The sequence below is a fragment of the Rhineura floridana genome, chromosome 7, assembly GCF_030035675.1.
Source record: "Rhineura floridana isolate rRhiFlo1 chromosome 7, rRhiFlo1.hap2, whole genome shotgun sequence".
Classification (NCBI taxonomy): Eukaryota; Metazoa; Chordata; class Lepidosauria; order Squamata; family Rhineuridae; genus Rhineura; species Rhineura floridana.
This window is the reverse complement of record NC_084486.1, coordinates 64,334,430-64,358,894: the sequence shown is the minus strand read 5'-3', so window position 1 is coordinate 64,358,894 and position 24,465 is coordinate 64,334,430. Positions and strand designations below refer to the sequence as shown.

Here is a 24,465-nt window from a genome sequence, read left to right as displayed (position 1 = left end):
CAGGTGTTTTTCACTAAGCAGTGTGGATGGTTCCTAGGATGAAACAGAGTGTTGAACGTAGTAGTCCTGATCAGTTTTTTGTAATACATATTGAATAGTAATTTCATGCTGCCCTGGGCTCTTGCTTGGAGGAAGGGCGGGATATAAATCAAATAATAAATAAATAAATCTGAACCCAGGGTTTATATATACTAATCTTTGTTATAAATCTTCATGCTAAAACATGGAAAGTGGAATGTAAACGAAATAAACCAGAGTTGGTAAGGAAACTGTGCGAATAGTTAAGTGCTATCAAATTATCAGTGATGTTGAATAAACAAGGAGCATACAAACAGCATGAAAGAGTTGGGATCCCATTGTTCAATATGTAAAAAAGAATTAGGGATTGACAGGATTAGAAATTGATTATGTATTGCTATAATATATGACAGCTAGGTAAGTCACATGTTTATTACTTATTTAGTAAGATACATTTAAATATATTCATGCAGAATTTTATCTCTAGCCATAATTATATCTATATATTCCTGTTGTCTACTCCAAATTACATTGAGCAATGGTTTCCTCTTTATTGTATAACAGCATAAATGTATAATTGTTGCCAGTAGTTCTAATTCTGTTACAAGCCATCCTCCTCTTGAAGAACAGAGAAAAAATACTGGGCTTCTAATGATGAAGGATTTGCCTTTAAATAATGGTACATTCTGGAAAAGTTTCAAACTGACATCAGGATCTATTTTGAAAAATCACTATGAAGAAGACTGGTGTGCATAATGTTCTTTAAATTTGTTTTTGCTATATGAGTATTCATCTATAGTAGTATTTTTAGAACCTGGTTGATCTGTGTATGCTTTAAGCCCCCAAAGGAAGTTGGTGCATAGTTAGTAAACAGGAAGTTCTCTTTCATGCAACTCTGTACCCATGGGCATAACGGTATAGGTAACTTGGAGGTTAGCTTTCGTGTCAAATATGGGGGTGTTGGGAAGGACATTGCTTCATATTTTGAAGGCCAGTTGAAGAAGAGAAGAAAGCAGTTTGGTTCGTTTAAAAATGTTCTTTACTCAGTGGAAGTCTTTCTGTGAACACCGATGAACAGGTTTTTTACAGTACCATAAAAGGGACAGAATTCTTCCAAGTGAGTTTGCCCGATGTTTAAGTAAGATTGGAGACCAGTGAATCAGGCCTGCAACTCAAACATTTGATGTATAGTTGTCTCAGTAGATTTTGTAACACTAAGGTGGTTCTGAAGCAATGTATTGACTGTCTTTTATAAAGATACTTAGTGGGGGCTGGCTCTACTATTACTTATAGAGAAGCAGGCGCTTCAGGTGGCTGATGTGGGAGGTGGGGGCAGTGGCAAGGTGCTGAATGACTCAGCTGTGTGTGTCGCGCAGCCTATCCGGCACCCCTAAGCTAATTTGCAGCTCTCAGGTGTGGTGGAGGACACTGTTGATCATCATTTTTGAAGTAAGACTATCAGTCTGGTCAGCTTCTGCTTATGGAAGGACAGAGGACACATACTGCCCTTTCTCTTAGGTAGCAAATGTCTTTTTGGCTCACCTTGTTTGTAATAATAATAGACAAAGGAAGTAGGAGAGCCTGAAAATGTTAATAAAACATAGGCATGTAGTTTTTAATGTCTCCCCCCACCCTTTTGTGCAAAGGCAATTCAAGGTGGTTCCCAACACAAATTGTTGAGAGAACACTCAGTTCCATGGAGTCTAGCACTGGACAGTTTTTGGATAACCTGTTAACAGAGGTGTGTGTTTTTGTTTTTTTTAAGAAGGCCCTAACCGTTCTTTGACCAGTAGAATGCAATAGGATGGGGTCAAATTATGTCTGTCCACTTGCACAAAATAAACTCCACTAGTGCAACAGGAGTTCTGGTTTCTCCCCTCCACCCTCCAGCTGCTGTGCCTCCCTCCCAACAATCTGTTCTGGAAGATCCCCCAACTCTCCCGATCAGACTCTGAGGGCACACAGGGAGCCTGGAGGAAAGTGGAGAGGATGGAGAAGCACCGCTCCAGTAGTGGAGGCCTGCTTGTGGTACACTGGATCTTGCCCAGGTTCTGTTTTCTACAATCTTTTAAAAGATTATATATCTATAACTCTTGTTTTCTATAATCTTTTAAAAGGAAGATTCCAGATCCTTTATAGCTCGATAAAATAAATTTAATTATGACATTGTTAGGAGATCTCTTCAAACAAACTGAAAAATGTATAACCTTATTTTTAGGTGGGTATGCCCATCAGATCTCTAGGGATTCCATATATGAGATTATAATTCCTCAAAGACTGACAGACAGGGAGAAGCGCTGGACACATTTTCATGAGGTTTGTTTTTCTCTCAATTCCACCCCCCCAATGTTCTTCATATGATATCCTACTTATTCAAAGCAAATAAGAAGCTATGTTTGTCTATAAAAAACCCCTCTAGAATAAAAAAAACTCTTCTAAATCCATAGAAAAACTCTACAATCCATAGTTGGGCAATACCTTTTTAAGGACCAACCAAAATGTCACAGAGTTGTGGCAAGTTTTTGAGTTCACCAGAATTCTTCTTCAGGCCAAATGTTAGACAAATCAGGAGTGTTGGGGCAAGGAAGAATTTTTAAAAGTACAAAACTTAGGCTAGATGTTGTAGCCATGAGATCAACCATGAGATGGAAACTGCAGGCGGAATAAGTCCCTCCCAGGTGTGACAGTTATCAGGTTACACACCTAGAATTTTGGGATAAAAAAGAAATGGCTGTTCTCAGTTTCTGAGGAATTAAAGTCTGATTTGTCATCCAGAGTTGTCCCATATCTGGGAGAGGGGGACTTATTTACGCTGCTGTCTCCATTTTAAAAATGAGGTTGCTTCCAGGTGACCTGTTTATTGAGGATTCATCCTGATTTGTTTGTGTTTGTTTGTGATGAGGTTATACAAGGTTGCATCAAGCAAATGTTACCCCACAGTTTTAGTGCATTTCCCATCATTTTCCTTACTGTAGAAACAACATTTGGGGGAGGGTTGTTGTACAAGAACATCAAATCCACTTTAATTGCACAACCTGAATTTTCCATTATGTGACTGAATCCCACCTACAAAATAGTGGCAATCTAGAAGTGGCTTGAGTCTACAAGGTGACCTCATGGTCACAACATCCTGTCTAGGTTTTGTACCGTTTGTTCTATTTTTCCTCAGCCCCAACACCACTTTGTATAACATCTTGCCTGATGAAGAGTTCTGGAGAACTAAAATGCTTCCCAGAATTTTGTAAAATGTTGGTTGGTCCTCATAAAGGTATTGCCCAATTGTGTATTTTGGAGTTTCTACTTATTTAACAATGCTTATAAATAAGGAATATGAGCATGTTTGACTGACGGTCCAATCTTTGTCCCACTATACTGGCAAAGCAAAAGACCAGGTGAAAGAACAGCTGTACCAGAATAAAATAATTCCATGGCATCAATGGATCCAAGGATTTACCATAGGTCATTGGTTGTGCATGTGATTTGCATGCTGAGGATCCAAGGTTCAATCCCCACAAACCCTGGAGAGTCATTGCCAGTCATAGATGGACTGATGGTCTAACTCAGTACAGTATAAGGTAGCTTCCCATGTTTCTGTTTTGTTGGACATTGCACAGCACAGCAGCATGTTTTAATAAGACAACTGTGCCTTTTGCCATATGCAGTACTCTGGTCATGACCAGTAGTATGAAGAAGTGAAGTCATTGCTGAAGGCTGTGTACTATCCTAGTGTGGTTGCAGAGCAAGCTACATCTCCAAGAATAGAATTTTAGCTGACAGGCAGCAGTGCAGAATGGGCCTGCCCGGAGATCTTTGCATGGGCTACTATTGTAGCTGTGTTAGCAGCACAAACCACGTTGTACACTAGGGACAGCTATGCAGATCTGCAGCTTGGGGTGTAAAATCCTTTTAAAAAAGGTGCAGAGGTTCTTTCATAATGTGTCAAGATAAAGAAATAATTGGTAAAAATTCTGGCAGGATGACCAACAACTTATTGGATTGAAGTCTGTGGATTTGTTCTCTGTTTAGAAGACTGAGCAAAGCTGTAGCAGCTTGTTTTTGATAAAAGGCAGCACTAGTTTTATGAAGAACGAAAGAACTGCATGTTATATGATGTATGTGATATATTTTTCAGGAGCATTTAGATAATCAGCTGTCTTATTTGATTCAAACTGGAAATGGAACACACATTCTGAAATTAAAGAAAAATAAGTATGTTATATTCTGTTTTAATATCTTTTCATATTTTAGTTGATGTAATTTTTCTGTTAAAATCTAATTGGAATAAGTAAAATTGCATGTTACACAGCTGTGGACATAATGAAGGGTATCATGTCTGGGTTGATGGTTTTTTTAATATATATGGTGTTTTTCTGGGTGCCATCTATTACCACACCTTCTACTTGTGTTGGCAAGGCACTCCTTGGTGGGCTGCTGGTAGAAGCTGGGCATTAATTTTTTTAAAAAGTGTGGTATATCAGAAAACTATAATAATAATTATAGGCTATGGTCTGAAGGCACATAAGACCAGCTCTCCACTGAAGCTAAGCAGGATCAAGTCTGGTCAGTGACTGGATGGGAGACCGCTTGGGAACCATATGTAAGCCGCCTTGGGTTTCTATCATGAAAAGAAAAGTGGGGTATAAATGTAATTAATTAATTATTAATAACAACAACAATAATAATAATAAATAGTCTGTGCTCTGAACAGGTAAACAAATACCTGCCTGTATGCCCACAATAGACTTCAAGTTTCTGGAACCTGTGGAGGGGGGCGTTGGACATACTTTAAAAAAAACAAACATCAACTATTTTGTGCAAGTCTGATATATTGGGGAAAAATGTATCAAAAGTAAAAAAAAAATTGGTCATGCCATGCACACAGGTAAACAAATACTATGTGCATGCCCACAGTGGACCTCAGGTTTCCAGAACTCAGAGTGGTGGGGAAGCAGTAACTGAGGGGAGGGGACAATACTCAGTGAGATTACATTCCAACAAGCACCGCCCACTAATGTGGATGGGAAACACTAATACAAAGTTCAGTTGAAGGCACTCATGTGTGGATGAACATGCACAAAAATTCACTCTGGTTTGTACATACAAGCCTGTGTGGAGGGATACCCAGATGATACTATATTTTAGAAACCCCCAATGAAGAGCCTCTGACTCAAAAATACACTGGGGTTTTTTTAAGGTTCATACATTAAAAAAATTGTTGAATTAACTTTGGTCCAAAGATTTACTTAGTGACATTTTTCAGTTTCTGATGGTGTCTCCCCACCCCCCTTGCTCCTATTGTTCAGGACAAAATCTTGGGTCGTACAGGGAAGTTACACCCTATTGCATTGTGACCAATCAGATGGCTGGCCCAGCTGAAAAGAATAATGCCAGTCTGGCTCTAATTCTTCCTTATTATTAATCAGTTATCTGCTGCTTTAGTTTGGGTGGCATGACAGGATATGGCACTGCTGCTGCCTAAAATGTTTAATGGAAATGTACTGTCATATGAACTGCAAAATAATCTGCTTTTTGAAGTACATTTTCAATTTAGGCCTACTGAATATATTTTTTTACACTTTCAGAAATCTTATTGGTGAAAATTTCATAATATATACCTACAGAAAAGATGGCAAATTGGAGACTGCTCCATTTGAACCTAAGGTATGGTGTCCATGAAAGACCCCCTCCCTAATGGAGAGACCCATTTTGACTACAACTTAGATAAACTAGACAACTAAAAAGAAGTGCCTCCTGGTTGGTTCAGACTAGGATGCTAATGCAGTCCCATCTGAGGAAGCTATAGTGCCCCAGGGAGTTCTCTCACATTCCTGTCTCCAGATATATACTTTCTCCTAAACCAGGATGATAAAAATTCAGTTAAGCTTCGATAGTTAAGGAACGTATCTGTCTTGACAAATAATTATTATTTTCCTGTTTGTGTAATTGCCACACGATTTACAAGGGCCAATTTCAGGGCTAACTTCTATTGGCTGATCCTAAACTGGAAGATGAATCTAAACCCCAACACCTAGCGGCTAATTGGCAAGGACAGCCACATGACAGTTCCATCCCCAGTGTGTCCTTTTGAAAATGAGATGCTTCCATGTAGGCAGAGAGTCAGATGTCACTCATTTAGGGAAAAAACACTGTTAAATTGTATTCCATATTGAGAAGTGAGCATGCTTCAGTAGCCTGGTAATTAAGTTGTAGGACCATCTCAGCAAACTATTATATTTGTTTTCTAAGTTGTCTATTCTATGGGTACCTTTATCTTTCTGTTGGCTATAAAAATACTTTTCTTTGTATAAATGACTGGTATAAGGTTGCAAGTCAAAAAATGCCCCATGTTCATAGAACAACCTTCCCCAACCTGGTGTACTCCAGATGTTTTTGACTATGACGCCCATCATTCCTGTCCATTGGACATTCTGGCTGTGCCCGATAGGATGGAGGGCACCAGGGTGTGAAAATATGACTTAGAAACTCTGTAATATTATGGCCTGAAGTGAATACAGGGAGGTTGGATCAACTGAGCTCCAAAAGGGAGTGGAGGGTTATAGACCTGCCCTTGCAGCATGCTCTCCTAAACTCATTCCTTGTTGTGGTTTAGGTCAATTTAAGTTGTGTTGACTGCATTTTATGCAAAAGGCAGGGTCACAACCACTCACCTGTGGGAGTTTGACTACTTCATTTACTCAGGTTTTTCTGACTATGAATTGTTATAGGATTGGGGGGTTGGTGTGGATGATATATTTGGGTACTCTCCAAGTCTGTGGTTTTGTATCTGTAATATGACAGTCTGTGGTAGAAGGAACGGCTGAAATGGTCAATCTTTTTGTTAAGTTGATGGCCCAGCAGAATCTGCTTAGCATGTTTTTTACATGTCTAAAGAGTTTTTACATGTCTAAAGAGTTGCCATAGAAACAACTAGCTAGTAATGCCTCCATAAGGAGAGAATAGGCCTTTCTCCACAAGCTAGGCACATCATCCTAGGGTAGGAGAAAAATAAGCCAGGGGCTCCAGGGGCTGGAGCTGGGAACTGGGAAAACCCAGAGGGTTGACTTGCTTTCTGTGCTGAAACCAAAGCTATGGCTTTGGGGAGCTTCCCCAGAAACCTAATGGGGAAGTACGATTTGTTGGAGTGTTAATGTGTGAGCCCTTCCATCATATGCTCAGGTTGTATATATGTGTAAATAATACCAAATATCAAAAAGACAGCAGAGTCTCCAGTGACCTTCATTCCAATGAAACCAAACACAAGAGAAACACTGGCACCCCTGAAGTCTCTCAGTGCTCAGAGACTGGGGTGTGTGCAATAGAATTTTTCCTCTGGGCTTTTCCACAGAGGTAGACAGCTGACACCAACCCCTATATACTCTTTCTCCTCCAATGCACGGGACCTCCTTCACTGAAGTACCTCAGGTGAGGGTTTCATGACACTATGACTTTTGCACCCAAATCAGTCACACAACTGTTACGTCTTTATTGGCCTGAACCATAATGAGGAATTATGTTCACTGGTGCACATTCAAGAATATTTAAAACAAAGAAAGTGAGAAATTGCTATAATAAGATCTCTGGTTGTACTTACACCTCTTATAAAAGAATAAAGCCGTCTGAGTGCCAATTTGAGTAAGCATGGCATAGCTGTGTTTACCAAATTACAGTCAAATTTATTCATTTATTTTTTATTTATTATTTCAATTTATATACCGCCCTTAGCAGAATAGCTCTCAGGGCGGTGAACAAACAAATCTGTTGTTTGCATCACAAAAACACCATTCATTATTTTGTTTCAGACCCACTGTTATTACCATGGAGTTGCTGAAGGGGTTGAAGACTCTTTGCTTGCTCTCAGCACGTGTGATGGTCTTAGGTATTATCTTTTCTTTTCATTCTAACTGTATTTTGAGGCAAATAGGTTTTAGATTTGCCGGGGGAATGTGAGTGTTAGTTGACATGCACAGCAATGTGACGTTAGGGTATGGACTAAGGGCTATAGCAGCCTGACTTGGCCAAACAAGGCAGATTCAAGTAGTTCTTTATACTGGGTTTAGTTTCCTTTGAACATCTAAAACCATGGATTACACTCTGGGGTTTTGGTAATGTCACTGGTCTTTCAGAATGTTTCAGCATGTAGACATTTCTATCAGACTTAAATCTGATGTTAATCCAGGCTCAGAAGTCACCATGTATTTAAAAATATAAGTCGTTATTAGCCTGTTGAAAATCTAGCAGATTTAACATATTATTGTTCAAAATGCTATTGCTATGGTTTAGCAGTAATTACTCAGGTTAAACTTTATTTATGTGGGTGAGAATGAGTGAGACATGAGCAGATAACATTTCTTCCTTTTTTATGGTTTTAGGGGAATACTCCACATAGGTGACAAACAATATGGCATGGAACCAGTAAATGGATCAGATCAATTTGAGCACTTCTTCTATGCATTAGAAAATTCTCTCCACGAGCCTTTTTTATGTGGTGTGCCAAATGATGACCTGTACCATGAGCAGAACGCAGAGACTTTTTTGAAATACACGAATAAATCACACAGTCCCTTCAGTAAGGACAAAATTATAAGGGTAAAAAGTATTCCTATGTTGTTTTTTCAAAAGATAGTGTACCTTGCCTAATCTATTTATTCAAGCTTATAGCAACAACCTTTCTGGTTTTTAACTGAGATTGATGGTTTATTTCCAATGTAGGAGAGATTTTCCATAGTTAAAATATTACCATGAAAAGGGGGCAATTATTAAATTAAAAATGAGCCTCTCATCTTGGGGTGCCTTGGTTGAAGTTATTTTCAGGTAACTTAGCTCAGATACCTTGTATTATACCTCTCTGCTTGATCTGTACCCCAGGTGAGTCAAATTATTTGAAGTGAATGAGATTTTAAGGCTCAATTCTTTGGCAGGCTGCATAAACGAAAAACCACATAGAATCAGGCATGTATATTATGTTGTTGTGACACCATAATTTATGACTTGTTGATGCCTTCAGCTGACCAAGTTGCACTGACACAGTAATGTGTGTTGATGCTGCTGCTGAGTCAGCCTTCTTGTTTATCAGATGCGGTGCAGTGAAGTGCAGCAACCAAGGATAAAGGTTTACATTGCTGAAATGTGGCTAGAGAAGGGTATGGTAGGGTGGACCACGGGCAGGATCAGGATGACGTAACAACCTGCAGGTTACATAGATTAAAATGAGTGGGTGGGGGGCCAGCGGTGATTCTAAGCACCCTAAATTTGGAATTAAGTTCAGTAATATCTGTGGAACTGATCTTGCTCAACCCAATGAGACTAATTCAGAGGATCTACAAGTGAACAAGCATTTACAGCTCTTCCTTTGCCATGCTGAACAGATAATTACCATAAGGAAAAGAAATGCCAGGCCCTTTCTTCCGACTCCCTAGCTGAGATGAAACGGTGGGGGCGGGGTGGGCATGAACACAGCTGTGTGCTGTTGCACACATGGATACTTGGATTGGGCATAGGAACAAGCACACCTTATCTGTGTGTGACAATAGCCTCTTGTATTTACAAAGGAGCTGTCCATATGCCCTACTATTCTAGGGATTGAGGTGACTGTAGCTGGTTCTCCCTGAGATTGTAAACTTATGTCTGAGCTGTACCACTTCATGCTGCATGTGAAGGCTCAAATGATGGAGCCATATCCTATGAAAAAGATTCCTGTACATAGAGTGGAATCTATGCTAAATCCCTATTCCCAACATATGGGATACTTCCAGATGGGTGTATATTGTGGGGTGGGTGCTTGTCATGCATGCACATTTTTCAGAGTCCACATGATGTCATCAGCACCAAAGAGCCAACCGATATCTCCCTATCCTGCCAATTGAATCTGGATTTACAGTTTCTGGGAAATTTCCAATAAGTTAAAAAAACAACAACAACCCTTTGCAGTATCTGAATAGTCCACTGGCAATATTAAGCCTCTGTCTGGAAGTATCCCTAGTTTTTCTGTATACAGGGATTTTGCTTCTTTGTTTAGGGGCCAATTCAATCTTTCAAGAACAGTTGTTTGATCAAGCAAAATAGGGCCAACCACTTCCAGACAATTCAGCATACATGAGTTATACATTTTTATAATACAAGTTCAGCTGGTAAATTGGCCTCTTCCTTGGAAGTCTGTTGCCTCTTAAAACATGTAATTTTTTTGAGTTAGGCTATCTGTTTGAAGGACTTCAAAACAAACAAACAAAATCATTGTGGAAGTATGTGTAATATAGTCTATTTTCCATTTTACAGAAAAGACGAGCTGTGCTGCCAGATAAAAGATACGTCGAATTGTTTATGGTTGTTGATAAAAACAGGGTAATTTCTCTCTCACCCCAATGCATTTTGCTACAATATTTGAATTTTCTGCTCTAGAACATCTTTTTTTTTTAATTGTTTCAGTACTTGCTGAAAAAATCTGATGTTGATGCAGTACAAAAGGAAACCGTTGAACTGGCTAATTATGTGGATGGGGTAAGTCATTTACTATTGACAAAAGCATACAAAACAGTAAGCTTTACGTTTGTGATATTTTGGAATGTTTTATTTAAGGGAGCCTGCAAATATTGAATATATATGAAAATAAATTAGGAAAAAATGATTTGGCTCAGGTGTCCTCCAGTAAAAATATTGCATAAGTTATAATTTATTTATTTATTTATTTATTTTATTTCATTTTTAAACCGCCCATAGCGAATAGCTCTCTGGGCGGTGTACAAAAGATTAAAAGTACAGAAATACAAAATATCACAATAAATAAACTGAAACAAAGAGATTTAAAATCGTAACATTAAACGCTTTAAAATACCTGGGAGCATAGCCAGGTCTTAACCTGGCGCCGAAAAGATAGAAGCGTCGGCGCCAGGCATATTTCTTCGGGGAGGCTATTCCACAATTCGGGGGCCACTACAGAAAAGGCCCTAGATCGAGTAACTGTCCTCCGGGCTTCCCGATGGGTTGGTACCCGGAGGAGGGCCTTAGACGTTGAGCGAAGTGACCGGGTCGGTTCATAGCAGGAGAGGCGTTCCACAAGATACTGCGGTCCCACGCCGTGTAAGGCTTTATAGGTCAAAACCAGCACCTTGAATCTGGCTCGGAAGCAAATAGGTAGCCAGTGCAAACGGGCCAGAACAGGTGTTATATGCGCTGACCGGCTGGTCCTCGTCAGCAGTCTGGCTGCTGCGTTTTGCACTAGCTGAAGCTTCCGAACTGTCTTCAAGGGCAGCCCTACGTAGAGCGCATTACAGTAATCCAACCTAGAAGTTACCAGAGCATGAACAACTGAGGCGAGGTCATCCCTGTCCAGATAGGGGCGTAGCTGGGCTACCAACCGAAGGTGGTAGAATGCATTCCTTGCCACCGTGGCCACTTGCGCCTCCAGAGACAAGGAAGGATCGAAAAGAACCCCAAGACTACGAACCTGTTCCTTCAAGGGGAGTGTAACCCCATCTAGAACAGGGTAAGCATCCACCATCTGGGCAGGGAAGGCATTCACCAACAGTGTCTCAGTCTTGTCTGGATTGAGTCTCAGTTTATTAGCTCTCATCCAGTCCATTATCGCGGTCAGGCAGTGATTCAGCACATCCACAGACTCACCTGTAGAAGATGAAAAGGAGAAATAGAGCTGCGTGTCATCAGCGTACTGGTGGCAACGCACTCCAAAACTCCTGATGACGGCACCCAGAGGCTGCATGTAGATGTTAAAAAGCATGGGGGACAAAACCGACCCCTGAGGGACTCCACAATGGAGAGTCCAAGGAGTTGAGCAATGTTCCCCAAGTACTACCTTCTGGTGACGATCCGCCAAGTAGGAGCGGAACCTCTGCCAAGCAGTGCCTCCAACTCCCAACTCCGCGAGTCTCCCCAGAAGGATACCATGGTCGATGGTATCAAACGCCGCTGAGAGATCAAGGAGAATCAACAGAGTCACACTCCCTCTGTCCCTCTCCCGACAAAGGTCATCATACAGGGCGACCAAGGCTGTTTCAGTGCCAAAACCAGGCCTAAAACCGGATTGAAACGGATCCAGATAATCAGTCTCATCCAAGAGCACCTGGAGCTGACCGGCAACCACCTGCTCCAGAACCTTGCCCAAAAAGGGGACATTCGCCACCGGTCTATAGTTGTTCAGGTCATCTGGGTCTAAGGAAGGTTTCTTTAAGAGAGGTCTTACTACTGCCTCCTTGAGGCTACTAGGGACTACTCCCTCACTCAAGGAGGCATTTATCACTTCCTTGGCCCAGCCGGTGGTAGTAGTCCTGCTAGCCTTCACTAGCCAAGATGGACAAGGATCTAGAGCAGACGTGGTCGCCCGCACCAATCCAAGTACCTTGTCCACTTCCTCAAGCTGCACCAACTGAAACTCATCCAATAATGAAAGACAAGACCGTGTTCTGGACACTTCAATGGATTCGTCTGTCATAACATCGGAGTCTAGGTCCCTACGGACCTAATATGGTTTATATAGGCATGAGGGATCTGGGATAACTCAAATATGGAGCTTGGAATGGAGCTGGATAAAGTTCTAATGTCAGGTTATGTAATTTCTAATTCATTTGACAATCCAGGGGAGCTCCTGAAGAACAGGTACACCATTCCGGAGATTACAAAGTTCCTGTTTGAAGAGTCTGAAGCTGATCTGTTGCTCTGTAATCCCACTGATAAACTTAAGAATAATTGATTTCATTATTACTTCCATGCAGTCAACAGTGTGTTGGTCTGTGTGTCCTGCCACTTTAAAGAGAGCTTTAAGACTAAAAAATGTTTTCCAGGGCATCTAGTATGAAGACAGATCTTCAGTAGTGTTGATAGAGATAAACAGTGTGGAAGGAATTTCGATTTTATTCCCTCAGGTCAAAATATTTACTCTGTTTAGTTTAATATAGCTAAAATATATTGTTTGCAGTGTTCAATATAATAAATATATTGTTTGCAGTGTTCAATATAATAGGGAAGTTTTTTTTTGTTTAGATGTTCTCCTAAAATTTTATCAGAAGAGATTGTGGTTTGTGGTTAACAAGTTTCCGGAGCCACAATCAAGGCAACTCAGTGTTAAAGAAAAAGAGGAACTGTCATAAGAATGTTTCTTAGGAGACACCACATATGCTGAAAATGTATTGAGTAAAAGTTTAGAACTATAACTCTTCTTTAGATGTTTTTGGGTGTCTTGTTTTGTACCATATGAGATGTCAAAACATGAGCAAAGGGCCCTTCCTCTTTCTCTAAACGGACATAAACAGTTTGAGACACTGGGACCAGGTACCTGCCCTCAGGGGAGGATACTTGGGTAGGGATTGGCCCAAAGGGGTCATAAGGTACAATGTATGTATGATGTATAAATCACTATAAAAAGCAATGTTTTCCTGTTGATTGGCAGAGTGAAGTTCGAGAGAGCTTCCTCTCCCATTATGCATACTGGTATTTTTGTTATTGATCAATAAACCTCTGTCTTTTGGAGCACAATCTTGGTCTGGAAAGTTTTTCCTTCAACAACAGCTATGCTCCTGTGGCCTGTAGCTAGTGGCGATATTTTCTCATTATCATTCTGAGTGTTTCATTCTGAAGCAAGGTTAAGAACAGCTGATCTTAAATAGGTTTACTCTGAAATAGGTCCTACTGAGTTCATAGGGCTACCTAATAAGTTTGGGGGAGATTTGCAGCCTGAGTCTTTTCTTGCTCAAATTGTGTGTGTGTGTTCAGCAGCACAAAAGCACGTACACTGAATAATGTAATTACTCTTGCAATAAGGGATATAACCAATGATAGGACAAATGTTGCTAGAGCCAGTTGCTTGGATATTCTTTTTTTATTGGTCAGACAGCCTTTGCCTGCACCATAACAGCATAAAGTGGAATCTTATCAGGTGGAGAGCTCAGTCCCACTTGCCTCATAATGCACTGTTGGCTCTCTTTGCTACAGCATCTTACCAATGATAGATGGTTGGGACCATACCTACAGGCCTTAGGATCCCATTCAAAAAGTCAAGGCCTGCCCTGTAATCCCCACCCCAGCAGCTCCCTATTTCTTGAATGGCATTGCTGAGCCATATATACTGTTTCAGCAGTGTCAGTTGCTGCTCCTGCCCCATTGCATTGGTCTGTTGTATATGTTTTTTTTTAGCTCAAATCCCACTGTTGCTTGAGGATTCCTTGCTACTGATAAAGATTATTCCTTGGGTGGTTCTAAGCATCTAGTAAGTCAACTTTGAGAGTCCCAGTACCTTAGGGCAGCTTTGGATGTGTGTTTGTTAACACTAAATTCCATGGGGCCGTTACGCTAGCTCAAGAGACGTGCGCCAGCAGAATAGAACTTTCCCCTCCTTTCGTCTCCACTGCAGCCCCCATATGCCCTCACAACCAGCTTCAGAGGTTGGGGACCCTCTGGAGAAGATTTTGGGGGTGTGAGGAGGGGGGAGAGAAAACAGAAATGCTGCTGTGCCACTGCTTTGATTACAGCCCATGGTGTTTTCCTCCCTAAAGAGTACTGCTTTCCAACACACATGCAACTCACATTGGGAGTGGTTACCTCTGGTGAAATGCATAAAGGCTGGTGGCTGGGTGATGTGTATCATACATGTGGCTTACTTTAGATGTACATTTGTATGCATGTTGGGGAGCACCATTCATTCAAATATATGTGGTCTTTAGTGTGATGAATGTATAACCATTGGCATTAGATGAAGCATGATGGTCTCTTGTTTGGTGACAAAGGTGCAACAAACACCAAGGGTTTGGAGGAACAGTATCTAATCAACTTATTAATATCTACATAATAGTAATGCTAGCTTTAAATTTTCAGATGTTCAGTTCCTTAAACATACAAGTTGTTCTGGTTGGGCTAGAAATATGGACTAATGAAAACCCCATAGAAGTGGACACTGGTTCTGCTGGAGATGTGCTGGGCAGATTTGTGGCCTGGAGAGAGAAAAATCTCATGAAGAGATCGAGAAATGATGTTAGCCACCTTATCATGTAAGTTTTTTCCCTCTCTACATGCATAAGGCAATCTATGATTATTGACTGGGACGCTGACCTCTTGAGATTCTGCAGCTCTGAGAATAGTACAATTTAGGAAAACATGCTAAATGCATTTATTTGCATGTTTCATATACTTCGTACAGTCATATGTGGTGGTTTTCCCCTTCAGAATATGGAATTTTATATTCAAAGAATTGCGGGGAGAGGGTGTTTTTTTTTAGGGTTTTTTATTATGGGGGACTGACTAATTTTTAAAAAGAGGGTTTAGGTTGTGGAATAATCCAAGGAGGATCAAGTTAATTAATTGTTATACTAATTGTTATTATTAGTTGTTATACTAATTGTTATACTAATTGTGATTGGCTTAATTGTTACACTTTTTTTGGGGGGGGAGCCCTTCTCCCCAGCAGCTCTTCCCAGCCACAGAATACATAGGAACATGGAAGTGCTTATTATTGGTCAATTGGTCAATTATTGGTCAATCTCACTTTGTGGCTCTCCAGGGTTTCAGATAGGGATCTCTCCCAATCTTATCTAGAAATGCCAGCGATTGAAGCTTGAACCTTTTGCATAGAAAGCATGTGCTCTACCACTGAACCACAGCCCTTCCTCATACCAAGACTGGTTATGTTCCTGGAATTTTAGCAGAAAGAATTTTAGCAAGCATTTTTCAAGCTCACTTCTGTAACCCTGAGGACTCATTGTATTTTTATGTGAAAGCTGAAATTCCTGTAGGTTCTGCTAGATCAGCCTTTCCCAACTAGTGGGCCACCAGATGTTGTTGGGCCACCAGATGTTGTTGGACCACAATTCCCATCTTTCCTGACCATTGGCAATGCTGGCCGAGGCTGATGGGAGTTGTGGTCCAACAACATCTGGTGGCCCACTAGTTGGGAAAGGCTGTGCTAGATTCTGTATTGAATGCCACTGCACATCACACAGTCCTATATTTTAAGAGCATTAGACACAGTTTGCTCCTGTATTACAGAGGGAGAAATGCATATGGTGCAACAGTTGGGATGGCTTTTGTTGGGACAGTCTGTAGTCGGGATCTTGGAGGGTCAATCAGCACAGTAAGTACAGTATATTCTCTCAGTTGTGAACATATTGGTCTAATAAGTAGAAAATGCTTGAACTTCCAGTGCTGTGTTCAGCCAAATCAATAGGATCTTTAAAATTTGCCCTGGATATGCTTATTATAGATGTATCCAATAATTACTTTCCAAATATGTGTTCCATCTCTATAAACACAGATTTTTCTTAAAGTGTGTTAGCAAAGGCACACCTGCATCTTTCACTGTACACCTTTACTCCAGTTCTTGATTATGACAGAACTTCAGTCAATGTATTTCAGGAATAATGAGAAATGTATAACCAGGTTCAGTCATTGAAAAGGATCATAGTAATGCAGAAAAATAATTTCTGTGTAGCTATCTGCAGTGGGGTTTGGGGGAAGTCCTAATTTTGCATTGTGCAGCTCAAATTCTACATCAAAAAATACAAATTCTATTTAATTTAATTATGAAAATTAGTATATATTTGCTTATTTTTATCATCAGTTCCACTGAGCCCTCTTACACAGGTTTCTCTGATTTTTATATGGCATGTGTATACTTTTTTGAGAGTATTCTATGGGACCTGTGCAATCCTATACGTGTCTGCTTGGAAACCAACTCCACTGAGTTCAATGGTACTTATTTCCAATAAGTGTTTATAGGACTGGAGCTTAACAGTTTGTGTGTGTGTGTGTGTGTGTGTGTGAGTGAATGAATGAATGAATAAATAAAATGGGAACTAATACTAACAATGGAAACTAATGATGCTGCACATGGTACTAGATATTAAATTATATTCTTGCTGGTATCATTAAATATAATTATGAGTTAAAAGGTTGGAGGACTTCAATACAGTTCATAACAGCAAGGCAGTAATTTACTACAGTATTCTTGTTATAATCCTCTCTTTCAAATCGCCACAGCTGCATATGAAGCTTAAGAGTAGTACAGTAAGGGCCAGTTTAAGCTATGCAAAAATAAATTATCCCCCCTTCTCCTTCTTGTATCTTGTCCTGTGGGGAGACAGAGTGGCCAATTCTGTTTCTTTGTTCTACAGAAGCAAATGGAGTGAAGAGAAGGGAATTTTGCTGTTTTTACTTTGATGGACTGAGGGAAAATGGTGATGGAAAGCACAATTGCCCCATGATAGTATACACTGCTTAGAGATTTTTTGAAATATTAAGTGGTTTAGAAATGCTTTTAAATAAATAAATAATATAAAAATAATATAAACCATAGCAAATTAGGTTCTGCTTAGGGGATTTTCTTGATTAGCCAGTTGTGGTGCCCCAGGTAGCAGACAGGTACCTAGGGAGTTTGCAGTCTAAATTTTGACAGCAGACAAGAAGGCTTGGGAAGAGCTAACAGAAAAGAGGCATATGTGTATGAATTTTTCCTGTTTATATAAGCAAAGAGGAGCTGTTGCTCCAGAGGTTTTATCACTTCATATCATGTCAACAATGTTGTTCTTTTTGCCAGTTTAATCGCAATGCTGTGATAGCTCAAGCTTCAATTGTTGCTCATGAGCTAGGACATAATCTTGGTATGAATCATGATGACGGAAGATGTCCAAATTACTACATTATGCACAGTTCAGAGAAGTAAGAGCTCTTAATTATTTTCTTATAAAAACTGTATTTATTTTTAATTTATAGATTGGGGTCTGTATTTTGGAAAAAATAAGGACCTCTTGTCCCTTAAAGGGGGAAGCAGGTGATCTTTACAAGACAATGATTTTTAGGGACAAAGAGCATGTTTCTTCATAGGCTGGCAAATAGGTATGCCAAACCAAGGTAATTTTGTGCTTTCTAGCGGGTCCAAGAACTTCAGCAGCTGCAGTACTGATGATTTTGAACATCTCATCTTGGGAGGCAGAGGAACCTGTCTTAGAAATGCTCCCAAACCAAGTGATATTTACACAGAGCCCATCTGTGGCAACAACATTGTGGATAAGAATGAAGAATGTGATTGTGGCACCCTAGAAGTAGGTGTTTTGTTTTTTTTTTAAAAGAATTAATATTTAGATTTACCATACAATGCTTTAGTTTCTTCCTCTCCTCTATGTTGGTCTCCTGCAGTAACAAGTTAATGATATTTTCAGTCCACCTGCTCCAGACTTAGGGGAGGAATGGGTTGGGGGAACAGGAGCGCTTGTGTGTTGTTTGACCATCCTGTCACTCTGACAAATGTGGAGGTTGCTGCTGCTCTGGACAATGTGCACTGTTTTATTTTTCCTTTCTCCCTCACATCTACTCGATTAGGCATGGGTAAGGGACATGAGAGTGAGAGGAAATGCAGACGTGACGCAAGATTACTGTAATGTGCTCTATGTGGGGCTGCCCTTGAGGTTGGTCTGGAAGCTGCAGCTGGTGCAAAATGCGACGGCGAGACTGCTCACTGGGGCAGGGTATTGCCAACATGTCACCCCGCTGCTGGAAGAATTGCACTGGCTGCCTATTTGCTACTGGGCCACGTTCAAGGTTTTAGTTTTGGTGTACAAAGCCCTATACAGCTTGGGACCAGGATACCTGAAAGACTGTCTTTTCCCTTATATACCCAGTCGATCACTGCACTCTGCAGGTGAGGGTCTCCTGCAGATACCATCTTATCAGGAGGTTCGTTCTGCACAATATAGGAAATGGACATTTAGTGTGGCAGCACCTACCCTGTGGAATTCCCTCCCTTTGAATATTAGGCAGGTGCCTTCTCCTGTGCATGTAAAGATGATATCAGGTGGGTAATTAGCTCCACCTAGTGGTTGAAGGCAAAAGAGTACTGCTGACGTTTTACTGTAGATTCGTTTCTAGTCTGCGCCTGCTCCGTGCTCAGTTTTTCTCTTTTGCCTCCAGAAAGTGGTTGGATCCTCTCTGGCTCCGTGGTTCAGGCTTGTATTGTTTCATTGTTTAGGTCTTCCGTGTTGGTTCTTTTCCCTATGAGTCCGGCCATCACAGCGGGTTTTAGCTCCACCTATCGTGCGAAGGCAAGAATGTCTTTGAAGTCAAGACTAGGGGCGTCAGGCCCCTCCCACTCTCCAGTTCATTCTTGCCTTTCGTACGAACAAGATTGAGATCTATATAACTAGCGATTAGCTAAGTTCTTTTGGTGTTTGTTTGTGTGTTTGTTTGACAGGGCGCGGAGGTATTGTCTCTTGTGTGTCTCCAAGTGTCCTCCTTCCCTCCGTATTGTGTTTAACTGCGTTTAACTGTATCCGAAATTTGGGGAATTCTCTTGGGGAGCCTTTTTCCCTTGCCCGGGCAGTTTCCCCTTTTGGATTACTCCCCACCCCTAGGAGAGACTGCGGCTGCGGATCCTCCTCGTCCCTTCGCTTTTCCCTTTCTCTTGGGCTCTGCACTTCCCCTGGGAACTTGCGGCTGCAATTCCCTTCTAGCGGCTTGTCTTGCTGGGCTGCCTTTTCTCCGCGCTCCGTGACGCTCTCGGAAGACCGCGGCTGCGGTTCTTCTGATCTCAGCGGGAGCTTGCGGCTGCAGCTCCCGCCGTTACCCCGTCTCCCGTTTTAGCCTGCCCGGGTCCGTTCTCGCCCCTCTGAATCCTGTGGCTGCGGCTATTTCATTAGTGCCTTTACCTGAGCTCTCCCTTTTACCTCAGCTCACCCTCGCTACGTGGCTTTAATTTCCCACCGCGAAGGGCTTTGCAGACGGCGACGGCGGCTCCCTCTGCGGCGGCTGCCGCATTTCCCCTACTGCCTGTTGCCTCCTGGGGGTTTTTTAGAGCCGCTAGTGCGGTTTTCGGCCCCACGGTTCCTCCTGCGAGACTGTGCTGGGCAGCCCTTACCCCAGTTTGCTTCCAGACGGCCGCCATTGCTCCTTCCCTCTCCGCCATTTTTTCCTGCTCTTTTTTCCGGGCGCCATTTTTTGAATTCAAATTTCCCGCCATTTTTGTTACCATTATTAACCATCGGATACCTCCCCTGCAGGCTATCTATCCGTATGTGTGTTGTATACGTGCTGCAGACAGACTTACACAGGACTGACTTACACACAATTTTACTGTGGCTGTAATCATAGTGGCTGGATTATATTATCAAGGCTGGAGCTCCAATCCTAGTGGGCTGGATTGTATTATCAAGGCTGGAGCTTTAATCCTAGTGGCTGGATTGTATTATCAAGGCTGGAGCTTTAATCCTAGTGGCTGGATTGTATTATCAAGGCTGGAGCTTTACTCTTAGTGGCTGACTTGTACTAAATCTGATTTATATTGGTATATCCTGCCCCCTCTGGGGTCGTGAACCAAGCCTGAAACCCAGCCTACAGCACTAATCTGAGTGTACCAACTCTAAAACAGCCTATATTATATTAACGCTGATACCTCAGTGCATTCTGCCCCCTCTGTGGCAGTGCACTTCGCCATCTGCCAGTGTATTCTACCCCCTCCGTGGTCGTACGCTGTGCCAGTTCGGGTCTTTACATCCTGCCCCCTCCGTGGCAGTGTACTGCACCCAAGTTAATATAAGATGGCAGAACAGCCAGGCATGTCGCCATCAACCCGTATGGTGCCAGATCAGCCAGGCATGCCACAATCAGCCAAGCCACAACATCCTAACACGACTAAGACCAGACATGCCAAAGCACTGGCTAAGACAAAACATCTTTCCAGCCATAGTAAACCAAAGCGCCCACGTTATGTCTCTGTGCCAACCACCACCACAGCACAGGCACACATAAGCGATATTCTCCATTCCCCTGCTGCTGCCTCTGATGAGGAAGAGTTTGTTGGCTTTCCCGCTCAGTGTTCGCCTAACGAACCTCCCTCCGTTTTACCGTCCCAAACATCTGTTCCAATAGTTCCTCAGGCACATACATCTGCCACATCCGGTCTGCAGCTGTCTCCTGATTTCCTCTCCCAAGTTCAAGCCATGCTGGCATTTTTCACCCAAATGCAGTCACTACCACAAGTTCCTGCCATACCTCCACTCAACATGGACCAACGTGCGTGCCATGAAGCTCATTCTTCCTGTTCACCAGATCCCTTTGATGTAGCCAGAGGCAGATGTACGGACGAAGCCTCGTATGCGGAGGAGTCAACTTTCACTGACCATGTTGAAGGAGACGACTGGAGCGACTATTCAGATCATGAGGAGGATACATCGTATCGCTTGTTTAATACCTCAGACTATCAGCCGCTAGCACGCAGGGTAGTTAATACCCTTGGTCTCCAGACTGCGCCTTCAACTTCGTCCGCCCCAGCTATCAAAGGGGCCAAGGTCCTCAAATCCCCTGCACCTACTGAACACTACATCCCGGTGCCGCACCCAATTGCCAAATTAGCCTCTGAAGAATGGGCCCATCCACTCAAAGCTCGACGCTTCAAGAACCTGGCTGACAGACTTTACGCCCTAGCACCAGACTTTGCCACCAAGTTAGATGTCCCTGGCATAGATGAACCAATCGCTCGCCTCGTTTCACGATCGCTTTTGCCCAGGGAAGGGGAATCCCACCTAAAAGACACTACTGAGCGACAAATAGACTTCGCCCTCCGCAAGAATCACGAGGCCACTGCCCTAGCCATGCGTGCCTCCGCTTCAGCCTCCATCTTCTCCAGAGCATCTATGATGTGGCTGGATGACCTTCTAGAGGACGCTAACCCTGATCCTGTCACCCTCAGAAGAGCACTATTGAAATTGCGTAAGACAGCAGCTTTTGTGGCCGATGCCACTTTGGATGCCACTCAATTAGGGGCACGAGCCATGACGGCTCAAATAGTCACTCGTCGCACCCTCTGGCTTCGCCACTGGCAAGCTGATTCAGCGGCCAGATTGAATCTGTCCAGGGCTCCTTACTCCGGATCTCTACTCTTCGGCGAGGAAGCTCTAAAGGCAGTGCTGGTTGATCCAAAAGACGCCCACAAACCGGTTCTGGCCACAGTCAAGAACAGCGACCACAGGCCCTTCAGGCGATTTCCTTCCTTCCGTTCTAACCAGCCCTTTCGAGGAACGCGGCCAGGAGAACGAGGCCGCGACTTCAGATCCTATGACCCCAACGCATTCAGGGGCTCCTGGAACCGACGCTTCCAGGGCAGAGGTCAGTACCAAGGGCGCAGGGGCAACTCATCGTCCTCATATAAGGGAGGCCCTCGCCTACGCAAGTAGTCTTAACGCCCTCCCCATAGGTGGCAGATTACTTAATTTTGGAGATCGATGGCTGCACCTTACTAAGGTCTCCTGGATCAGGGACCTTTTCAGTTATGGTTATACCATAGAGTTCTGGGCAACCCCATCAGACAGATTCCACCCATCTCCTTGCCCAAGGGCACCAGCCAGGCACAACATCATGCAGACAGCTATACACCACCTCTTGGACATAGCGGCGATAGAGCCAGTTCCCACAACTGAGAGGTCGGAAGGGGTGTACTCCCTCCTATTTGCTGTGCCAAAACGAGATTTATCATGGAGGGCGGTATTGGACCTCAAGTTTGTCAACCGTTTTGTAACATATCGCAGGTTCAAAATGGAATCACTCCACTCCATTACGGAGAGTCTGCATGAAGGAGACTTCCTGGCTTCTATCGACCTTAAGGAAGCGTATCTCCATGTGCCCATTTGCATAGCCCACAGAAAGTTTCTTCGGTTTGCTTTTGGCCACCAGCATTTTCAATATAGAGCGATGCCATTTGGCCTCTCCTCTGCTCCAAGAGTGTTTACCAAGGTGCTACTCATCCTAGTGGCTTACCTCCGGACCCAAGGGGTTCATATCTACCCATATTTGGATGATCTGCTAATACGGGCCAAGTCTGAGGAGCTGGCTCATCATCATTTAATGATCACCCTCAATGTTTTGCAGGCCTACGGCTGGCTTGTCAACTTCGACAAAAGCCATCTCCAACCAACCCAACGCCTACTACATCTAGGGGCAATGTTGGACACCCTGCAGGCAATGGTCTTCTTGGCTCCAGATCGCATCACTGCCATCACAAGCATCGCAAGGTCCCTGATGCAACAAACATCCGCAGACGTCATGCTTCTCGCCAGAGCGCTCGGGATGTTTATCTCTACAATCCACATTGTGCCATGGGCTCGAGCCCACACTCGGCCCCTTCAATGGATTCTGTTGCCTTTTCAAAAAGACATTGCCAGCTCCAACCATCACAAAGTTCGTTTGAGCCCCGCACTGCGCCTCTCCTTCCGCTGGTGGACCAAGGTTCAACACCTCTCCAAGGGCACGTCGTTCAGAGAACCCCGCAGAACCGTTGTAACCACAGATGCCAGCCTCATAGGTTGGGGAGCCCACTGCAACTCCCAGTACGTTCAGGGGGTTTGGTCCAACGCAGAGCAATCCCAAAGCATCAACTGGCTGGAACTAAAGGCTGTCCACTTAGCTCTATGTCATTTTCAGTCTCTGTTCCCTTTGCATCATGTGCTCATTCGAACAGACAACACGTGTGTAAAATCACATTTGAACAGACAGGGGGGCACCAGGTCTCATCCTCTGCAGGACTTAGCCTCCCTCATCTTTGTCTGGGCAGAACAACATCTACAATCCCTGAAAGCAGAACACCTCAGAGGGATTTGGAATGTGACAGCAGACTGGCTCAGCAGACAACAGGTCTTTCTGGGAGAATGGAAACTTCACCCAGCCATTTTCCATCGTCTCCAGTGTCGGTTCGGCACCCTCTCAGTCGACCTGTTTGCTTCCAGTCACAATTGCCAGCTTCCCAGGTACTTTGCCCGATACCTGGACTCAGCAGCAGAAGCAGTGGATGCTCTGACAACACTGTGGCTAGACGGTCTATTGTACGCCTTTCCTCCCATACCATTGTTAGCCAAAACCTTGAGGAAGGCGCGAACCGAAAGGGCACAGCTGGTTCTGATAGCACCATTTTGGCCACGCCGACCGTGGTTCTCAGATCTTCTGGCAATGTCAATGATGGATCCTTGGACACTTCCAGTAAGGCCAGATCTTCTATCCCAGGGTCCAGTACTGCACCAGGACCCTACTTGGCTCAATCTAACAGCGTGGCGTTTGAACGGGGACATTTGAGGTCAGCTGGACTGTCTGACGCTGTGATTGATATTATTTTGGCCTCGAGAAGACCATCTACCACCCGTATTTATCAACATACCTGGGTGGCTTTCTCCAAGTGGTGTCAGTCCCACCACCATGATCCATCCCAGGCCACTGTGCATCAGGTGCTGCAATTTCTCCATAGCGGCTTTATGATGGGACTTCGACCCAACACTCTACGTTGACATGCGTCCACTCTGTCGTCCATTCTCTCAGTGTCCTCTCCTGGAGATCATATTTGCTCACATCCATTCATCAAACGTTTTTTGAGGGGAGTCGCCCTACGCTCTCCGGCTGTTGTCCATCGGTTTCCCTCATGGAGTTTGCAGAAAGTTCTGCAGGCTTTGCAACACCCTCCGTTTGAACCCATTAGGACTG

The 24,465-nt window shown here is 43.1% G+C and overlaps 1 protein-coding gene across 7 annotated transcripts in view; it reads left to right on the top strand.

The window, feature by feature from the left end:
* The window catches only part of LOC133389001 (disintegrin and metalloproteinase domain-containing protein 9-like), a 59,133-nt gene that overhangs the window by 4,581 nt on the left and 30,087 nt on the right, over positions 1–24,465 (top strand). For 6 of the 7 annotated variants that reach the window (XM_061635755.1, XM_061635758.1, XM_061635754.1 and 3 more), the window contains 11 exons: positions 2,237–2,334; positions 4,151–4,227; positions 5,601–5,679; positions 7,818–7,894; positions 8,388–8,604; positions 10,291–10,356; positions 10,441–10,512; positions 14,836–15,008; positions 16,003–16,087; positions 17,549–17,670; positions 17,882–18,053. In XM_061635755.1, coding sequence (XP_061491739.1) covers positions 2,237–2,334; positions 4,151–4,227; positions 5,601–5,679; positions 7,818–7,894; positions 8,388–8,604; positions 10,291–10,356; positions 10,441–10,512; positions 14,836–15,008; positions 16,003–16,087; positions 17,549–17,670; positions 17,882–18,053 — 1,238 coding nt within the window. The remainder of the gene's footprint in view (positions 1–2,236; positions 2,335–4,150; positions 4,228–5,600; positions 5,680–7,817; positions 7,895–8,387; positions 8,605–10,290; positions 10,357–10,440; positions 10,513–14,835; positions 15,009–16,002; positions 16,088–17,548; positions 17,671–17,881; positions 18,054–24,465) is intronic. The other variant, XM_061635760.1, reaches the window with a different exon arrangement.